At 37.1% G+C, this 21,169-nt stretch overlaps 1 protein-coding gene across 2 annotated transcripts in view; it reads left to right on the top strand.

Moving 5' to 3' along the window:
• Positions 1-21,169, top strand: part of VPS13B (vacuolar protein sorting 13 homolog B) — an 805,502-nt gene that overhangs the window by 692,419 nt on the left and 91,914 nt on the right. For both annotated transcript variants that reach the window (XM_049633567.1, XM_049633568.1), the window contains exons 40-42: positions 10,309-10,505; positions 19,427-19,608; positions 20,894-21,169. The exon at positions 20,894-21,169 is cut by the window's right edge and continues 62 nt beyond it. In XM_049633567.1, coding sequence (XP_049489524.1) covers positions 10,309-10,505; positions 19,427-19,608; positions 20,894-21,169 — 655 coding nt within the window. The remainder of the gene's footprint in view (positions 1-10,308; positions 10,506-19,426; positions 19,609-20,893) is intronic.

Genomic DNA, 21,169 nt, shown 5'->3' with positions numbered 1-21,169 from the left:
ATAATAAAATTTTATATCATTTAAAATGTCCAATTTTCAGGGGCGCCGGGGTGGCTCATTTGGTTAAGCGTCCAACTTCGGCTCAGGTCACAGCCTCACGGTTCATGGGTTTGAGCCCTGCATCGGACTCTGTGTTGACAGCTCAGAGCCTGGAACCTGCTTTGGATTCTGTGTCTCCCTCTCTCTCTGCTCCTCCCCTACTCATGCTTTCTCTCTCTCTCTCTCTCTCTCTCTCTGAAATAAAAATTTTTTTTCTAATTTTAAAAAATAAATAAAATCCAATTTTCAACAAAAAAGTATGTGATAATGCAAAGAAACAAAGTATGGCCCATATATAGGAAAAAGGAATCAATAGAAGCTGTCCCTCAGAAGCCCAGATATTGATCTTGCTAGACAAAGACTTTAGCCACCTATTTTAATATGTTCTAAGATTCTAAAGCAAGCCATGTCTAAAGAACTAAAGGGAAATATGAGAATGACTTTACACCAAATATATCAATAGATAGAAATTATAAAGAAAAAAAATTAAATAGAAATCCCAGAGTGAAAAAGTATAGTAACTGAAATGAAAAGTTTACTAGAGGGGCTCAACAGCATATTTGAGTAGGGAAGAAAGAACTAGTAAACTTAAAGATAGGTTGATTGAGATTATTGAGTCTGAAGAGCAGAAAGAAAAAAATAATTAAGACGAATGAACAGAGCCTCAGAGACTTGTGGAATACCATCACGTATATCAAGATATGCATGATGATAGTCCTAAAAGGAGAGGAAAGAGAAAGAATATTTGAAGAAATAATTAATGGCTGAACACTTGCCAGATTTGATTTAAAAAAAACAAAAAACCAGAAAACATTAGTGTACACATCCAAGAGTTCAATGAACTCTAGGTAGAATAAACTAAAAGATTTCCATGTCAAACCCAATCAAACTGTCAAAAGACAACCTGTTGACTCATCATATATATAAAGGATACTCAATCAGATTAACAGCTGATTTCTCATCAGCAACTATGCAGGCCAGAAACAGAGAAATAACATATTCAATGTGTTGAAAGAAAAAGCCTACTGAAGAGAAAATGTTTGCCAAATTAAGTAACTAAAAATGACAAAATGGATTCCATATTCAGATTTCTTCCTGAGTATCCACTTTAAAGGAATGGGAACTGGAAATTGTAAATGACACATTATGAGGTCGGTTTTTCTTCTTTAATATGAAGATAATTAGTTGAAGAACATAAGATTTATAATCAATAGGTCTGTCTTATTAAATGTATGTTCTTGAACACGATACTGAACTTCCCTGAGCCACAGTTAACCTATCTGTAAAATGGGATTAATATTTTTCTCACTAAGGTAATCTATAAGAAAAATCTTGGGGTGCCTTGGTGACTCATTCGGTTAAGCATCTGACTCTTGATTTCTGCTCATGTTGGCAAGATTGAGCCCTGTGTCAGGCCCACTGTCTGCACCTCTTATGCTTGCTCGCTCTCTCTCTCAAAATAAATAAACATTTTTTTTAAAAAAAAGAAAAATCTTTGTAAATTGCAAAGATCTATTCACAAGGTAGTTTCTTCTGCCACAGCTGCCATCAGTGTTATGACTACAGAAACATAGGTGATGGTGGATAAGCACCTGTTCTTCCCCTACTATAATCACCTGTTCGCTTGGTGTCCTGGGAAGTCTGGAAATGTGGTGGGAGGAGTAATAAAGGTGGTATCCTCTGCTGTGACCAGGCTTTGATCACTTAGTCCTGAGTGGAAGTTTCAGCTCTGTACTCCCTAACCCAACACAGCTACTCTGCCTCTCTTTCGTCTAATACAAAGTAAAGGACGATTGAAGCAGACAGACTACATCACTGGTTAGATCTTTCTCTCTACCATAAATACAAGGAAGACGCTTTCTCTGTATCCTTTTCCTAGGTTGCTCAGTGTGACTGAGTGGGCAGAGGGGCATTGGCCCAGCTTCAGCAAGCAGCCCCTGCACAAAGAAATCAAAGCTATTTATCTGTGAGGACAGATGGGCGTTTGCAACCTCGCTAATAGTCTTGGCAGCGCTATTAAGTAATAAAAACAAATTAAGTGCCAAAATATTCTTTGTACCAGAAATATTTTTAAATAGCCAACACACATGCAAATCTTCCCAAATTAGCCATCAAATGGAAACAAATTGTGGAATAACATTTTCAATGCAAAAATACATGTGTTCTTACCAACTGGCAGATATACAACCTAAAATGTATTCATATGCAAAGACCACATATGCTTAGAGTACAGTTTATTATGTATGGCTGGCTAATTTTTTAGATTCTGTCAAATAATGGATAGGAAAACAAAATGTTATAAAATATATATATATATAATCTTGACAGTCATTTGAAATGTACCATGTGTTACATGTGGAATGTTTTCCAGTGAAACCAATTTACTTGTTCCCACTTCCCATGACTCAGTATTAGATATTCAAGCTTTCTAAACTATTTTTTGGCAACCAAGCTTCCTTGGAATAGTCCTCTTTCCTTCAAGTTATTCAGTGCAGGCATTAATAATAAATCCTCAGTTATAGACATGTAACTAAAGATCATTCACATCATCTCTTTCAAACCGAAAAGCACATAATAAAGTTATTTTAAATAGATCACACAAAACAGAGCCCAGGGTTACTCCTTGAGAATAATTAATTGCTACCATATGAAGCACAATCTGAGTGCATTCAATTTTTAATTTAATTGTGTTACTACTAACCTAGAGATTAGCTGGGCAATGTCTGTTCCTAACTGAAAGGCAAAGGAAGATGAGAGAGCTAATGTAGAGCTTGTTGAAAGTAGGTGTGATTGCAAAATAAAATGGAAGGGCTCAGTATATAAAACAAGACCTTTGTAGAATAGAAGACTGTTTAAGAAGGTAAAAGTGTTACCTTTTCAGCACCTATCTTCATTTTAAAAACCTTGTTAAGCATATACCACATATCAGACTTTGTTGCCATTAATGCACCAGAGCAATAGCTAGAATTCTTTAAGAATCCTTCTCAGAAAACACATAGAATACAAGCCAGACCTCAGGAAGGAGCAGTAGGCTAACATTTAGAACCACAACCATTGTCCCTGACCCTCCTAAATCAGGACTCACTTCCAACACATGCCTCTCTTCCCTCCTTCCTAGTCACTACCCAGAGTAGGAGATTTATCTCCTCTTATACAGATACAGATTCGCATCCCTTTTTCCTCCTCTTACCAGCCTCCTCTCTTCTACATCCGAAACCCTTCCACTGAGCCCTCTGGAACACTTGCTCTGTGATTAGCGAACTCCCCTAAACCTCAGCCTTTCTTTGGGTATTTCCCCTCCCCTTTACCTTGGATGAAATCTTACTGTCCCCTGGGACTCTGTATACCACTGTAACCCTCCGAAGTGGAGACTGTTCATCCTCTCACATCTCTTGTCACCTCAGAGTCAGAAGATGAGATGTTCTTGCTCACCAATGCCACTTGCTTTTACTCTTCTACCCTCCTGTAAAATCTCCCTGCTCCTTTGAGACTCACTCCATCTAATTATTGGTCATCCCCACCCCTCTTTGTTGTTGTCATCTACTACCTTTTTGCTCACTCTCCCTAATTCTCAGAGTGTTTGGCCCATGGCTTCTTTTTTTTTTTTTTTTTTTTTTTTTCAAATTTTTGTTTAAATTCTAGTTAGTTCACATATAATGCAATATTAGTTTCATGAGTAGAATTTAGTGATTCATCACTTACATAAAACACCCAGTGCTCATCACAAGGTCCCTCCTTAATACCCATTACCCATTTAGCCCATCCCTGCCCCTGCCCTTCCCTGCCATCAACATCCATGCAAGTGACCCAGCCAACACCTCAACTTGATCTCCTCACTCTAGTGATCTTCTCCACAACATCTAACTACTCACTGTCACATACAAGCCCCAGACCTTGTCATCATCCCAAACTGTTCTGCCTCCTAAAGCATTCATTCTGGCATCTCATCTCACCTACAATCTGCCTCTCCAGCCTGTTCACTCAAGTCCTACTTAGTCATTCATTAAACTGTATATAAACCTACCAAATATAAACCTATCCCTGCTTTCTCCCTGTCCATCAATCCACTCTGTTTCCTCATCCCCTTTTAACCAGTTTATTTTATTTTATTTTTTCAAATGTTTATTTATTTTGAGAGAAAGAGTGGGGGAGGGGCAGAGAGACAGAATCCCAAGCACGCTCTGTGCTGACAGCGCAGCTGACAATGGGGGAATCGAACTCGTGAACCATGAGGTCATCATCTGAGCTGAAACCAGGAGTCAGACACTCAACCAGCTGAGCCACCCAGGAGGCCCTTGACCAGTTTATATGCTTAACTCATCATGTAAAACACCCTTTTGCAAATAAATACCCTGAACTTTGTTGCTCTCTGTCTTTCCATTACACTCTCCTAACAAAAGGCTAAGGCTGGACAAACCAATAGCTGTGTATCAACACATTAACTCCCTCTTCCACTCTTCAGAATAGCCAACTCCTTATTTCAGATTTCCACTTGAGTAATTCATTGGTACCTCTAACTCAGCTTGTCTAAAAATGAACTCATAACCTCCCTTCCCCTACCACACTTATACTACAACCTACTCACCAGTGGGACAGATCAGCCACCCATCTCAGTAAATGACATCAGCATCCACACAGCTGCACAGGCCAGAAACCTGGGAGTCATTCTTGACACCTCTCTCTCCTCATATCTAATCAGTCAACAGATTTTTATGTCCCCAGAATCTCCCACCCATCACTCTGCTGCCACCAACCATACTAAGGGTAGACTGCTGCACTAGCCTCCTGCCTGGCCCTTTCACATCCAGGCTTGTCCCCCTTTTAATCCATTCTGTACACAGTATCCAGAAGCTTTTAAAATATAAATTTGACTGCATTACTTCTTTGCTTAAAACTCCTCAAAGGTATCCCATTGATATGAAGGTGAAGTCAAAAATCCTTAACATGTCCTAAAAACAATGTGTTTTTCTTACCTACGTTTCACAAATGAGGGAACTCAGGCCCAGAGTCGTTAAATATATTGCCCAAGTTGTAGAGCAGTGACTTAGGTGTCAGGGCCAGGATTTTATCCTATGGGAGTGTCATACCAAAAAGATGTTTTATGATGGAGAATTAAGAAAATATAAAGATTATATCTATATGGTTTATAAATTTGTGGCTTAATATATATTCGAATGGACAATTGACTAAAATTACCTTTAAAATACTAATTGTGGGGCGCCTGGGTGGCTCAGTTGGTTAAGTTTACTATTTTGGCTCAAGTCATAATCTCACGGTTCATGAGTTCAAGCACCATATCAGGCTCTGCACTGACAGTGCTTGGAGCCTGCTTGGGATATTCTCTCTCTCTCTCTCTCTCTCTCTCTCTCTCTCTCTCTCTCAAAATAAATAAACTTTAAAACATAAATAAAAATAAAATATTAATTGTAATCATTATTAGCTTTGCTTTGGGAGTTTTGAAGACAAATACTTTCTTATAATGAGGAAAAGGATTAAATGTGCTTTTGCAAATGTAATTCCAGACATACAGTTTACAATTATTTCAACAGAATTTTATTTGGGGTGAATTTACTAATACCCCTTTATGTACCAAGGAAAATAGGGTTGTACAGAGGAAAATTGTGACAGCCACATAGCTGACATATTTGGGGGGTTATTTCTCTAGTAGTTTTCTATTGTTTTCTGAATTTTCAGAGTTGTCTGTAATGTTCAAATTTAAGTATGTAACCACGGAGCCAGCCTCACACAAAGTTGTAAACTAAATAAAGTTTTTCTTTGGCTTTCCTCCAAATCTCTCTTTTTGAACTCTTCACAGCTCCTCCTCCCCTAAGTGCCCGTGTTGGTACAGTCCATTTTCATTGCCCTTAAACTGTCTCATGGCTTCCCGAAATGGTTCCCAGCTTGGGTTGCCTTGTATTATGGACCTATTCCAACCCTTGCCTTGCACATCAAAACTTACTAGATTTTTTTCCTTAAAGCCCCACTCTGCTTTCCAGTTTGACAGCCAATTTTCATAAGCTATTATATATTAATTTTAATGGAGAACTTCTGGAGACAATACGAGAAACAAGTCTTTTCACTCTATTTTCTGTGTAACCTCTCTACCAAAAAGGTAAGTTTGGACTTTACATTCTGTTATTTGCATTATAAAAAACAGTGAGTATATTAAATATGCTTTTCTAAACTCATTTTCCCTCTTCCACTGAGATTCATACATCTTACTCCTGCTTTATACATTTTATCCACCTCTGGTTATGATTGCCCTAAACTAAAGGACTGACTCATTGGCAGTCAGTGGCAGTCCAGAGAGGAGATAAGCAATGAGATGTTCCTTTATCTCTCAAGTCACAGCCAACATGGAGGGCCACATTCTAATAGATATATAGCAGATGACTGCATTGAACTATGATTACAGTATTCCTTTATATCCAGGTTCAAGGTTTATTATTTTCTTCTCACAAGCCCAACCCATTGTTAAGAAATCTAGCATGTAAGACCCTTAATCACAACCTAGCTGATTCTGGCAATAATACTCAAGCTTTAGAACTGTTCTTTGAGCATGAGAAGGATAAATAATTCATAGCTAACATTTTTTGAGCTTTTACTATGTGGTATTATATGAGATGCTTTGTCTCCTTTAAATCTCACAGTTCATGAGATAGTTCTGTTATTATCTCTTTTTTAGAAATAAGGAAACTAATGTTAGAGAAATTAATTTGCCCAAGAACTCATAAGTAATAGAGCTAGGAAGTGAATCCCATTAGGTCTGACTCCAAAGTCCATGCTTTCATCTTCTATACTTCTTTGTGGAGAATTTTTAAGGTGCCAGAGGTGGGCTGAATCACCTAGTGTATGTATATACATTCATTCATTCATGAATTATTCATTCATTCATTCAGCAGCTTTTTTTTCTTTTTGAACATTCACTGTGTACACTTTGCCAAGTGCTGTGAACATCTAGAGCTTAGCCAAATGGAAATTATTCCCTCAAGGAATGTGCCTACCAGGGAAGATGTCATGTATAGAAATAACTATAATGTGAGGTATACAGTGATAAGAGCTATGAAACAGATTCCCTTTTTAAAAATACTATTGGAGTCCAGAAAAAGGAGAGCATTTTTCCACCTGGGGAGGTGAAAAGGCTCAAAGAAAAGTGGTATTTCATTTGGACCCTGATAGATGAGAAGGATTTAAACATGAGACAATGAGAAACGGGGAGTGTATGGGTATTTCAGGCTGAGAGAGAATATTGAAACAAAAGACCCAGAGAGGGGAAAGTTAGAAAAAAGTATGTCATGGAAAGCAAGAAGGGAGACAATTTCAAGAAATGGTGGGGAAAACTGGATTAGTGTGAATGTGTTACTTCAGCATTAACCAGAACATACACCTCTATTTCGTTACACTGTTAGCCTCTTTTGCATATCCATTTTGTTCCCCTTTTTCCCATTTAGCATCTCTCCATACACAAATGTTCAAGTCTCTCTTTAAAGAAAAGAAACTTTGTTATGGGTGGAGGTAAATAACTCCCATTGAAAAATTAAGAATCACTTATTTAGAAATGAAAGGTTAAAGAGATATCTCTTCATTTGAGAAGCTTTTGTTAAGATCCTCTTATGTCCCAAAAAGGGTGTTTAGATGCTAGGAATAGTTTTTTAAATAATGTGTCATTTTTACCTCAAGGATCTCAGAGTCAGCTAAAGGAGACAAATGTGTAAATGGAGAATTGCAAAGTGTAATTAGTTTTATGATAGAGGAGTGTATTAGACATAGAAGTGGCACAAAAGATACAGCAATCAGCTGCCTTAGAAGAGAAAATGCTTCTAAAAGGGGAGACACATCTGAGCCCAGTCCTTTTTTTTTTTTTAAGACAAATGGGATTAACCTACATGTTCCATTTTAAAGCTTTTTTTAAATTTAGTAATATATCTTGAATGTCTTTTGTGTTAGTAGATATAAATATTCCTTATTCATTGTAATTGTTGTATAGTAATCCATTCTGTAGCTCTGCACAGTATATTTAACTAATCCCCTATTGATGGATATTTGAGTTGTTTCCAATTTCTTACTAATACACCCAAGTGCTGAAATAAATACACACTTGTATTGGAATCCCTGTAAACAAATTCTTAGACATATACTTCCAAGGATTTAATAGATCTTGCTAAATTACCAGTCAAAAATAGTGGGTGAAAATGCTTATTCCCACATCTGTACAGAAATTGGAACTGTCGGTTTTTTAAAACTGCCAGAGTAATAAACTAAAAATATTACATTATTAATTTGAATTTGAATGTAAATATTAGGGAAGTTGACTGTCTCTCTTTTTTTTTAAGTTTATTTATTTATTTTGAAAGAGACAGAGACAGCAAGATTGGGGAAGGGCCAGAAAGAGAAAGAGACACAGAATCCGAAGCAGGCTCCAGGCTCTAAGCTGTCAGCACAGAGCCCGACGTGGGGCTTGAACTCACGAACTGCGAGATCATGACCTGAGCTGAAGTCGGATGCTTAACCATTTGAGCCACCAGCTATCTCTTTTTATTTTTTTATTTTTTGGTTGAGCACAAGAAGGGGAGAGGCAGAAGGAGGGAGGGAGGGAGAGAGAAAGAGAAAGAAAGAAAGAATCCAAGGCAGGCAACATGCCCAGTGCAGAGCCCAATGTGGGGCTCCATCCCACAACCATGAGATCATGATATGAGTCTAAATCAGGAATTGGATGCTTAACCGACTGAGCCACCCAGGTGCCCCTGAAGTTGGCTATCTTTTCATATTTAGTAGCCAATTATTTTTTCTTTTTCTGTGTACTAATTACTGTCAGAGTCTAGGATTTTACTGTATGCAGGCTAATAAATTAGCCTATTAGTGTTTCATGGCTGCTGGCAGAAGACCTGAAACTCGTGGGTTAGAAACAAACAACATTATTGCTCGGGATACAGCAAGCAATTTGAGCATCACATTTGTATTTTGCCCCAGGTCCCACAAGGGCAATGCACAAGGGCCCTCAGGGGGATGGTTTGCATGCTGTAGGTATGTGGGAGAGCCGAGGAACAGGGACGTGGAGCTTGTTGAATCCACCACTTTTAGAGCAAGTCTGCTCTTTGTCCTAAAGAGAGACTTTACCTCATCCCTCAGAGTCACTCTCTGTGAACACAACCTGAGAACTAGCCCCAGTTAACAGCTTTCAGAGCCTTGTATCCTCTACATACCCAGAAGCAACATACAAGGAAGGTCAGGGCCCATGGCTAATTGCCTTTTCCAACATCTTCCCTTTCTTATTTTTCTATATAGTTATTTATCATTTTTTCATTGATTTGTAAGCATTCTCTGCTCTCACAACAATTATTCCTAGATCTGTCATTGAATATCACCTATCTTATCCTAATTTGCTTTTTTTTTTTTAATTTGATTTTATCCACTGTTGTTTCATGGGGGGATTTTCTTCCATAGGTTTCATGCCATACCTATAAAAAGAAAGCTGTTCTATTATGATAAAGATATTAACTGATTTTTTTTCTCCTATGCTTTCAGTTTGCCTTTAACATTTTGATCCTTTTGGAATCTACTTTCATGTAGGAATGATGCAGGGACCCAGTTTGGTTTTACAAAAATAGCTAGACAGTTCTTGCAATCTAATTTCTTGTCTTTCCCCTCCTTGTTTGAAATGGTATCTTCCTTACATACTAAAATTTATCTGTACTTATCTTATACTGTTTTTTGTTCTGTTTCTTCTAATCTGTTTGTACGTTACTATCAAACCTTATCTTTTAATTACTATAGCTTTATAATATACTTAACATCTGGTAGAATTTGTTCCTCATTGTTTCTCTTTTATTTAAAATCTTTCTTGGCTGTTTTCACATATTCTTGAATGGGTCTTTTAAAATAAAGTACGTGTGGCGCCTGGGTGGCTCATTCGCTTAAGCATCCGACTTTTGATTTCAGGTCAGGTCATGATCTCACGGTATGTGAGATCAAGCCCTCTGTTGGGCTCTGTGCTGAGCATGGAATCTACTTGGGATTCTCTCCCCGCTCTCTGTTCTCCTCCACTCATGTGCTCACTCGCTCAAAATAAATATACTTTTAAAAAAAGTAGATATACAAGGTGAATATAACTATGAAAAGAAACTCTAAACTACTGTCTTTTTACAACCTTATCCCTTTATAAAAGTCTCATTGTTCTAACTTTTATGGTTTACTTTGCATTTCAATAAATACAGAGCTGTATCATAATTTCTATTTGCAACTTCTAAAATCTTCTCTCTTTTAATATAGATTCCTTGTAGTTTGGAATACTGGGATGAACTCCAGAAGGTTTTTGTTGCATTTCAAGAATTCAGTCTGTCTGAAAGCAAAGTTTGTGAACTGCAGTTGCCGGATATCAGTCTTATGAATGACCAGAAGAAATTGGTATCCTCGGATCTTTGGAGAATTGTCTTGAACAGCAGTCAAAATGGTGCTGATGACCAAAGGTAACTCAGTGAAAGATGAAATAGTGACACTCTACTAGGAAACAATCATCAAGTCAACTTCTCTAATGACCCCTCGCTGGGCAGTATCTTGGCTGTCAAGCCACTGTGTGAACTACAGATGAGAACTAGGAATTAAGATAGAAACTGATATCTCAGAGTCTGTGTACTAACAATCCTAAGTTGTATTCAAAATATGGCCTTGGGAGCCCTCACTAAGAACCTGTTCCTTAAATACAAAAACAAAACAAAAGGTGCAGAAAACAAACTACCAAAAAAAAAAAAAAAAAAAGTCTAGTCATCCTGAACCAAAAAATATAAAGGAAAGAGCCACTAATTCTTCAGCAGACTCTTAATGACACAGTAAACCATGTGTGTAATGATAACCCTGGGGCATTAGGAGAAAGATTAGATAAATTGAATTGTCTCCCTCAGTAACCTAAGCTTCAGCACTTCTTCCAGTTTACATATCCCTGTTAATTAAGCCTTTCTGTTCATGCTCCCATAAAAGATGAGAAAAAGATACTAAATCACAATCAGTGGAACAGTTTTCTTGGGTCATATGATAGTATGTGCACTGTGGGCCTTGGCCCATCTTGCTGTCCATCACTTTCAGTGTCCTACCTTCCAATTCTCCTGATGAGTTGGCTTTAACATTATCTTACTCCTTTTATATAATCCCTCCTTCCCCCACCCCCCAAACAACATTCTGACACTAACACAGAGAAAAAATATCCACCATTCATTACACCCTGCAAAGCAACTGTTTTCTCTTTTTTGTTACCTTTATTTTTGCCCATTAATGTATGCCTTTACAAGGTGATAATTATAGCACATCATATTGTATTCTGATTCCTATTTTATATAAATAGTTGTGAATGCTTTCTCTTTTTTTTATTAAATAATGATACATGTTCATTGAAGAGCATTTTGGAAATAAAGAAAATTCCACCACATGTAATCATAATCGTATCACACTGATAACCTCTGTTATCATTTTAATAGTTAACATGTGAATTTTAATAGTTAAAATGTTAACATTGTAATAGTAGTCTTACTTCAATTACTTTGTGTGCTTAGTAATAATGTTTTATACTTTATATATTCTATTTCTAGGTCATTTGGGCTTTTTAAGAATAGTTACTTTTCTATTACCTAGTAATTACAACTAGTAAAAAGATGTTAAAGGAGTGGGATCTTAATTTTACCTATATGCATAATGTAGCAATGAAAAGAACACCCATCCTGTGAAGAGTTAGCAAATGGATAAGAAGATTGCCTATTCTAAGCTATAGGTTACCTAATCAGAAACCAGGAAATCTCAGAAAATAAAGCTATAAGTAATGAAATTGTGTTTTTTTTAATCTGAGTTTCATTAGTAGTATCAAAGTAGAAATCATTTCTTGATTCTAATCATGAAAGAATGCATTTTCAGCATTGAAAGAAGCACTTCAGACAAGGTTAATTCCCCTGAATCTGAAACATTTATAAAAATTACTTTTGTGGTAGGCTTAACACTACAGAAATGTGGAACCTTTAGGGAATGGAAATTTATGCAGACAATCAAATTCAGGCAATTTTTCACCAAGCTTTTGACAGTGTAATCACAGATCTTTTGTCCTCACCTGGGATTTTTCAAGTTACCTAATATTTCACAACTGATCTTGCTTTGTTTGACATTAACCATTTTTCAGATAGAATTTGATATTAATGAAATTAAATTTAAAGAGTTGGTTTGAAAGTCCACATAATCAGACCCTACTAAGACACTTTTCAAAAGGAACAGTAAATATATTTTATCCAATTTCTACAAAGAAAACATTAGTGCTATAATAATATGTTAACATTTCATGTAGAAAGAAAACTGTTACAGTTAGCTCCAGCATATTCTGTCATGAGAAATTTAGAACTGGACAAAAACCTGATGCTTTTATGATTGAGATTATCTTAATATTCTCAGTGGTTTGAGAAGGATATTCATCAGATTGTTGTACATTCCAGGAAGAAAGTTTATAAAAATAAGTCCCATGAAGCTTAACGTTAGGAAAAAAAAAAAGAAAAAAGAAAAGCAAAGCAAAGAGAATCTTGTCTACAATTGGCATAAGGTTACAGCAGTGCAGGGCAGCTCAGTGGTAATGAGCTTCCCTGTATGTATGCAAATGGAAGCACTATTTAATAGAGAAGTCCAAGTTAGAAGACCTGGATTAAGTCCTGGATTCGTCACCAACTAGGTATTTGGCCTTGACAAACTGATTTCTGAGTTGAGGCCTTAAGAAATGAATGGAGCTAACCAGTCCAAAGGGTGTCAGGTAGCCTTCATTACAAAGGACTGGAGACCAAAGAGCCAGTCTCTTAAGCCTTTGTCTGTTTGTCCCATACAGGTAGATTCTCTTTAATTCATTGCCTGTGGATTTGTAATAATTATATCCCACCACCTTTTTAACTAGTGGTTTGCTTGATCATATGAAAATGAATGACTGGTAATGATTATGCTTTTCCAAAGGTAGCATTTGAAGTAGAGTAACATCAAAACTGTGGGCAGGATTAAGCGATGGTACAACATCCTGGGGCTAGAAATCCTGGGGAACCATCCCATCCTTAGGCCTGAAGGATAAAGGGAAATACCTGCCTCAGCCCACTCTCCTCTCTCCTTCTAATCTCCTATGGACACCTCCTGCCGGCTGAACCAAAGAACAAGCCAGAGGACAAAGCAGCTTGTTGATAGAGTCCAGTGGCAGAGAAGAGGATGAGGAATGGTGTAGAAAGTGGATCTCGAGAACAAACAAAGTAGCCAGTAACTACACACTGTACTTGGAATTTACAGTTTCTTACCCAAGTGACTGGCCCTCGAAGGAAAAAAAGGGAAGCAGAATGGTGGGCCCAGTTCTCAGGCTTTGGACCACTCTGCTATGTTCCCTGGGTTTGGAATCAATTAGATGTCTTCTGATGGACCAGAACAGCTGTCTAATTTGTTTCCCCCTCTTACCTTCACTCCAATAACTAATTCCAGAAGTATGTGACTATGTCAAGTCACACAAATTACAGGTAATTATCATGTAGCACAGTAATCACTGTGCAGATCTTGATATATATGTCCAGTTAACTTTATTACCAGTTGTTTGATGATAATGCTAAACTCTCTTCACCTGTGCCAAGTCTTTGGTGGTTTGTTGTACATATTGCATGGTCATTTTCTGACAACATTAGAACATGTGAAAGCATATTGCTTATCAGGACTTTTTTATCCCCACCCCCAAAATACTGGTTAATGGAAGAAGGCAGCTTAGGAAAAAAAGTGGCTTAAGAGTGTGTGGCTCTCTCTCCATGCAATGAAAATTGAAACTCTGGTGAGATTTTTGGAGTACTTTCATCTTTGGTTGTGCCGAAACAAAATATTTTCTCCTACTCCCACTTTTCTCATAAAAGAGGCCACAGTCTCCTCATATTTGGTAATCTTTGAGACAATGATCAGCAGTTGTTTGTTTGTTTATTTGTTTGTTGAAGAGGAGAGGCTCTTCATTTTCCAAAGCTTTGATTGTTGCATAGACAGTGAAGAAATTAGAGAAAGAGCATCGTGATGATCAGGTCTCTGGATTGTTTCTTTCCTCTCCACCAGTTGAACTTTCTCTGGCAGAAGATGACCATGGCCTCCAGATTCTGTTCCTTTCCATTTGGCTACTTGGATATGCACTTTTAGATATACCTAAATTTGTTGAGTACCATTTTAAAACATCTTTTGACTTTCATAAACCATTTAGGTGTAAACCAAACATTCTTTGTAAGGCAGGACGTATGTTTAGCCTTCTCTCCTGGGGGGGGGGGGGGGGGGGCGGGGGAGAAGGGATGCTTGTATTTTTCCCCAGGTGTCTTTTTGAAGCCTTTTACTATTTCCTTTGAGTTGGTGATTGAACTTTATATAACAACAGGGAGTTGGTCTTTTGCTAGGTAATCCTTTTCCCCTTAACACATTCCCCATAGTATTCAGTGTTCACCTAAAGTTCCTAGGCTGATGATATTAACATGACACAGAAATCTCTATGTCATGGTGCTTATTCTCTGAACTGTGGAAGATTCTCTTTCTCTTTTTAATGTCAGATACAAAGGAGTCCTTTACCTGAGGGCCTGTTTAAGCCTGTTTTGTAAGCCATGGATTACAACCCATTTAGTGGCTCATGAGATCAATTTAACAGGTTGCAGCCTAAATTTTTTTAATAAAACAAAAAATATTGGTGTGAAAAGGAAAAATATTGAATAATTTCACATATGCGAGATACCAAGAGTAGCAAATTTACAGAGACAGAGTAGAATGGTATTGCACAATAATGCAAATGTACTTAATTCCACTAAACTGTATACTTGGTTAAAATAGTCAATATGTTATATATAATAGTATATTTATAATATATTCATAATATATATTGTTCTATAATATATAATAGTATATTTATGTTATATATATTTTTTATTTTTAATAAACCTACCTGTCCCCCTCTGCCCATTTTATATGTATACTAGAGTATAATAAAAGTGTATTTTTTACCTTGAGTTATAATTAAAACATTTTAAAAATGATGATTCTAAGGGGTAGAGAGAACTTGATGCAGAGACACACACACCTTCCCTTGTCTTCTCTTAACCATGTAGCTCTCTCCCAGGATAGACAGAGCAGTATTTTGCAGGAGGCAGGAGAGAGTTTAGGTGAACTAGCGTTGGGAGACCATGCCACATTGAGATGAATGTCAATGTGATATTGTGAGACCCCTTTTGGGAGCTAAAAGTAATCATCAACAGTTAACGTTAAACTGAGTAACCAGTATGGTACCCTGTTTGCCAACTAGAAATAGAATTTTTTTTTCTGTTAAGGAGTGTTAAATATTATACTGAACATTTCGTATGCAGGATCTCCTTTGATACTCAGTCATTCAATTACTGTACCCATTTTACAAATGAAAAAAACTGAGATTTAGCCAGGTGGTGATATAACTTGTCCAAGGTTGTAATATCCATGATAGAAGTGCAAGCATGTTCACAAGTTCTCTCACCCAGTTATTCTCTGCTTAATCTCTCTGCTGTATTTTGCTATATTATAAAACTCTTCTTACTACAGAGGGATCCAGAGAAAAGCTCAAGCCTTCGTCAGTTGAGTCAGATCATTGTTGAGTACCTGCACTGCTCTAGGGGTTTACCCCAGAATGGCATCCAGGGGTGAATCTTTAAGGACTGTGCCTTGGTCCGAGCAATGCGTATGGATCAATCAGGACACAGACTTACTAAAATATTCCTTGTTTAAAAAGTGATACCCCTCTATAAGTTACCCTTCCAGTTGATAAGTAACCTTTTGGCTAAAATGAAGATGTGGGTATGTAAAACTCCTGCCATACTTTCCACTTTTTAGAATATTTCCACTATTCTAAAAAGTTGGGTTTTCATTAGGATCTTAGAGATATTTCAACTAACTACTGAATCTTGAGTTCTGTGTATTCCTGTTTGAGAGGTGTTACTCCTAGGAATCGCCAGTTTTACTTTCCTATTTCTGCTGATTACACATCTCATAAATTATGTTTTTCCTTTTGATAATTGGATCAAAGTTCATTGTACCTAATTAAAGCAATTATACAAATACAGCTGCACCTAATGTCCCTAAGAGGGTCATTACTCTCATATATGACTGTTGAGATCTATTTTTTAATTTTTTTAACGTGTATCTATTTTTTGAGAGACCGAGAGTGAGCGGGGGAGGGGCAGAGAGCGAGGGAGTCACAGAATTCAAAGCAGGCTCCAGGCTCTGAGCTGTCAGCAGAGTCCAACGCGAAGCTTGAACTCATGAATCGTGAGATCATGACCTGAGCTGAAGTCAGACACTTAACCGAGTCACCCAGGCACCCCAAATGTTGAGATCTTTTTAATCCTTGTGTAAGAGGTAGACATACATAGGTTACTTTTATAGTAATGACAATGATCAAATTGAGTGTGGAAAAACTATAATTTTACTGATTCAAAATACATGTAAAGTATATTCAGATTGTGTATACCATGTTAATTTTGTTTAAGAAATTTTAATTTTGATATGACTCCAATTTTTGAGTAAGTCTGAATTTTTATTTATTTATTTTTTTTGAGGAATAAAAATTACTTTATTTTTATTTTTTTTTTGACTTCAATGATAGAAATTTATTTTCTCACAGTTCTGGAGACTAGAAGTCTAAGATCCATGTGTTGGCAGGTTTATTTTTTTCTGAGGACTCTTTCCTTAACTTATAGATGGCTACCTTCTTGCTGTGTTCTCACATGGTCTTTTCTCAGTGTATACACATCTCTGGAATCCCTTTGTGTGTCCAAATTTCATTTTTTTTTTTAATATATGAAATTTATTGTCAAATTGGTTTCCATACAACACCCAGTGCTCATCCCAAAAGGTGCCCTCCTCAATACCCACCACCCTCCCACCCCCCATCAACCCTCAGTTTGTTCTCAGTTTTTAAGAGTCTCTTATGCTTTGGCTCTCTCCCACTCTAACCTCTTTTTTTTTTTTCCTTCCCCTCCCCCATGGGTTTCTGTTACGTTTCTCAGGATCCACATAAGAGTGAAACCATATGGTATCTGTCTTTCTCTGTATGGCTTATTTCACTTAGCATCACACTCTCCAGTTCCATCCACGTTGCTACAAAAGGCCATATTTCATTTTTTCTCATTGCCACGTAGTATTCCATTGTGTATATAAACCACAATTTCTTTATCCATTCATCAGTTGATGGACATTTAGGCTCTTTCCATAATTTGGCTATTGTTGAGAGTGCTGCTATAAACATTGGGGTACAAGTGCCCCTATGCATCAGTACTCCTGTATCCCTTGGATAAATTCCTAGCAGTGCTATTGCTGGGTCATAGGGTAGGTCTATTTTTAATTTTCTGAGGAACCTCCACACTGCTTTCCAGAGCGGCTGCACCAATTTGCATTCCCACCAACAGTGCAAGAGGGTTCCCGTTTCTCCACATCCTTAAGTCTGAATTTTTAAATATAGATTAGCTCAGCAACCATTTTAGTCAGGATTTTAAGATTAAAGGAATATTACTAACTACTTGAGTATGTTAGGAGTTGCTATATAAGCCTAAAAAATTATCTCTTTAAAAATTTATGTGTATATCAATTTAGAAAAAAGTAAAAAATTAATCAATTTGTTAATAATTGTAGCACATACTCATGTTTTAGCAGCCTTTTTCAATATGTTATATATAGTATCTGCTAGTCTCAAGATAGGAAAATAAATCTTGGAAAATCTCAAGAGTATCAAAAATTGTAGTTGGCAAGAAGAGCATTTCAGATAAACACCTCAAATTGTGTACTCACTATTTTTAAACTGATCTCATAGAACACTTGCCTGGATTTTTAATAATATTTTGACTAACATTATACCTTATTTCTAACAACTTCTGAAAGTAGTTCAAATGTGTAAAACACATGTACAGCTAATACACTTTGCTCCTTCTGATTAAATACAAGTTTTAATTTTACCTAGTGAATGAAATCCGTTATTTGTAACACCACAAATAAATTCCTAGAAGGCAGTTTGGATTAGTATGCCCATTTATAGAAGTTTCAGAATATACTTAGATGCATTTCTTGGACATAGCATTTAATCAATAACAAACTGCCTCAGAGTTTGTGTTTTCTTTGTAGACACTGGAGATTTACTTACATTGCAGTAAATACCACTACGTAACTATAAACCTCTTAAAGTTAAATACCCAGTAAATGTGTTGGGATGCTCCTAGCTTTCATTTTCACAACCTCTTTCAACACTTAGCTGAAGATTCACACCCTGAGAATCTCACATGATGCACCTCACGCCATTCTGAGTTCCTCTCATGTTTCTACTCTGGCAGCACTCTGACTTTCCTGTTCCTGGGTGGTTGTTCTATTTGATAATGTTTCTAAATGTCTACATATTTTATATCACCAGTTGACAGTGAGTTCTTTGAAAACCAAGGATTTATTTCCTTAGTTTTCCTCTCCTAGTTCTCCCTAGGATACTGTAAATCACAGTGTTTCTCCTTTAGGTTCCTCATGGACTTGGAAGCCAGGCTATGATAGCTGTAGAACAAATGTCTGGTTTGGAAAGAAGAGGGTGGAGGAGGATGAGAGAGAATGGGGCGGCATCTATTCAGTGTTCCACAGTTACCAGAATGTACCCTGCCCCATCCCAATCCCCAGTTCTCATGCCTCTGCTAGCCCTGAGGCAAGGCAGCTAAGCAGCATGTTTCACACACACACCAGAAGCCAGCATGTACAAACTCTTCCCTCCTACAGATGCATTCACTATTCCTTTTAATCTGATTTTACTTGTTTAAAATGGTGTTAGGAGGATGGGAAAGTGAAGAGAGGACCCATGCAGTATAATTGTCCACGGGCCCTTGTTCTTCTGGACATGGTCATAATTTTATAGCTCCTAGTAATTAGTGGGTGTTCAATAGAGCATATTGACTAACCCATAGCAATATGGATATGGACAATCTGAAGAAGTAAAACAAAGTGAAACATTTATGGTGACACCGACAGTAGTGGGTTTTTGAACAGCAGAGTCATGCTCCAAATTGTGTTGGTCTTAAACTAATGAAGACCAAGTTGTCCATAAATTATGTGCAATGTGGATGGAAGAAAATTGGGTTGGAGGTAGGTCAACATGACCTGGAGTTTGAGGAATCCTTTGAAATTTTTCAAATAATAACTTAGAGACAATAATCAGCATGAAATTAATTTTTAAGCACAAATAGGTTATGTGAGTAAATACGGAAGATTTGATGATAACATATTAACTATAGGATTACAAGTGCTAGCTTTAGAAACCCTTATAGAAAGACATTTTACATATATGGTACTGGGAAATCTAGGTTATTGATCTTCTTTTATTACTTACTTCCCACAGCTCTGCAAGTGAATCTGGTTCTCAAAGCACTTGTGACCAACTTGTAACTCCAACAGCCCTAGCTGCCTGTACCAGAGTCGACTCCTGTTTTACTCCATGGTTTGTCCCATCTCTTTGCATCTCCTTCCAGTTTGCCCACCTGGAGTTCCATCTTTGTCATCACCTTGACCAACTAGGCACAGGTACTCTCTACTTTAGCATCAGAATAACATCCACTTAATACTGTTTTTCTTGGGTGTTCTCAAGACACAATTCATCAATTTTTACCCAGAGAACTTATTTTCTTTTCAGGAAGTAAAAAGTCGTGGATGGATTTTCATTCTGTAAATTACAGGATTAGTGATGTTTCAGAGTACTGTGATTGCTAATCCCTTCCACTACCCAAACCTCCCTCACTACTGACTGCCACCCGTGTGGCAATTTTTAGAAGGGGCATTCATTTCCCCTCATGACACTGGCAAGATTATTCTGACGTTGACTTCATGTAACAGGTGTACCCGTTACTTATTTCATATGATGTTAAACCATCATATGGCCCTGTTGTATAGATTGCCAGTAGTATTGAACTGACATGATTTTGCGTGCTTCCTAATGAGAATTTTCAAGGAAGTTACCAAAAATTGTAGGTTTTACTGTTACTCCAATTAGAATCTTTTTGAAGGAAATACATCTGTTCCTATTCTATGTCCTGAGCCATTACATTAATGATGGGTAGATTCCAGAAGTATTTGTTATTACCTGATTGCAAAAGCATGAATACATTCTACAAAACATGGGCAAATTCTCCAGTAATTGAAAGGACTGTCAATTTTACAAGTTGGTAAGGTGGAAGATTAAATTTTCCCACACACTGTAAGTGGCCTTTTATAAATTTGCTAATGTTACATGAATAATTATGCCTAAAAGTCTATATCACACCATTCCTAGTTAGAACATTTTGATTCAGGTTTTCAACCTACGTGTAATGGAAAAGGAAAACAAATCAGATTCAAAAAATCAGATTCAAACGAAACACAGCTGCTGTTAAGCATCTTGCCTTTTCAGCAAAAAAAAAAAAAAAAAAAAAGGAATTTAACCTGCTTTTTCTAACTCTCTTTGAGTCGTGTTTTTGTTTTTGAGATTTGGTTGATAGATACAGAGCATTTCATGAAACTCTTCCTTAGATAGTTACCTCCTCCTCATTTTATTTGTTGTCTTCTGTGATAAAATTTTTGTCTGTGATAGTGAATGTAAACCTTGGACAATATGTTTGAGACATGCTGATTGAACAAGACAGTTTTGTTTGCAAATATTGAAGGTTCATAGTAGTTCATATATTACAATGCCTTCAAGAGAATCTTTGCATTTATTATACAGCAAATAAAGAATTCAGTCACCAAAGAGTGCATAATTTAAATGTCATCTCTTTGTTTCCGTAAAATATTGGCTCATCTCAATTGCTGTTTTTCTTGTTTGTTTTCTCAACAGCTCCACCGCAATACCTACAGCCGTTTATTTCTGATAAAAATGTGCCCTCTGAACTTGAATACATGATTATTGCCTTCAAAGAGCCACACCTGTATCTTCGACAATGGAACAATAGTTCTGTCTGTCAGGAGATCCGGTTCTCAGCTCAAGCCGACTGTAAACTTCTGGAGTGCAGAAATGTCACAATGCAAAGCGTGGTGAAACCCTTCAGCATCTTCGGGCAGATTGCTGTTGCCCATGATGCAGCAGAGAAGCTGCTTGACTGCACCGTCATCG

Source organism: Panthera uncia, chromosome F2, assembly GCF_023721935.1.
Source record: "Panthera uncia isolate 11264 chromosome F2, Puncia_PCG_1.0, whole genome shotgun sequence".
Classification (NCBI taxonomy): domain Eukaryota; kingdom Metazoa; phylum Chordata; class Mammalia; order Carnivora; family Felidae; genus Panthera; species Panthera uncia.
This window is presented reverse-complemented; position numbering and strand designations above follow the sequence as displayed.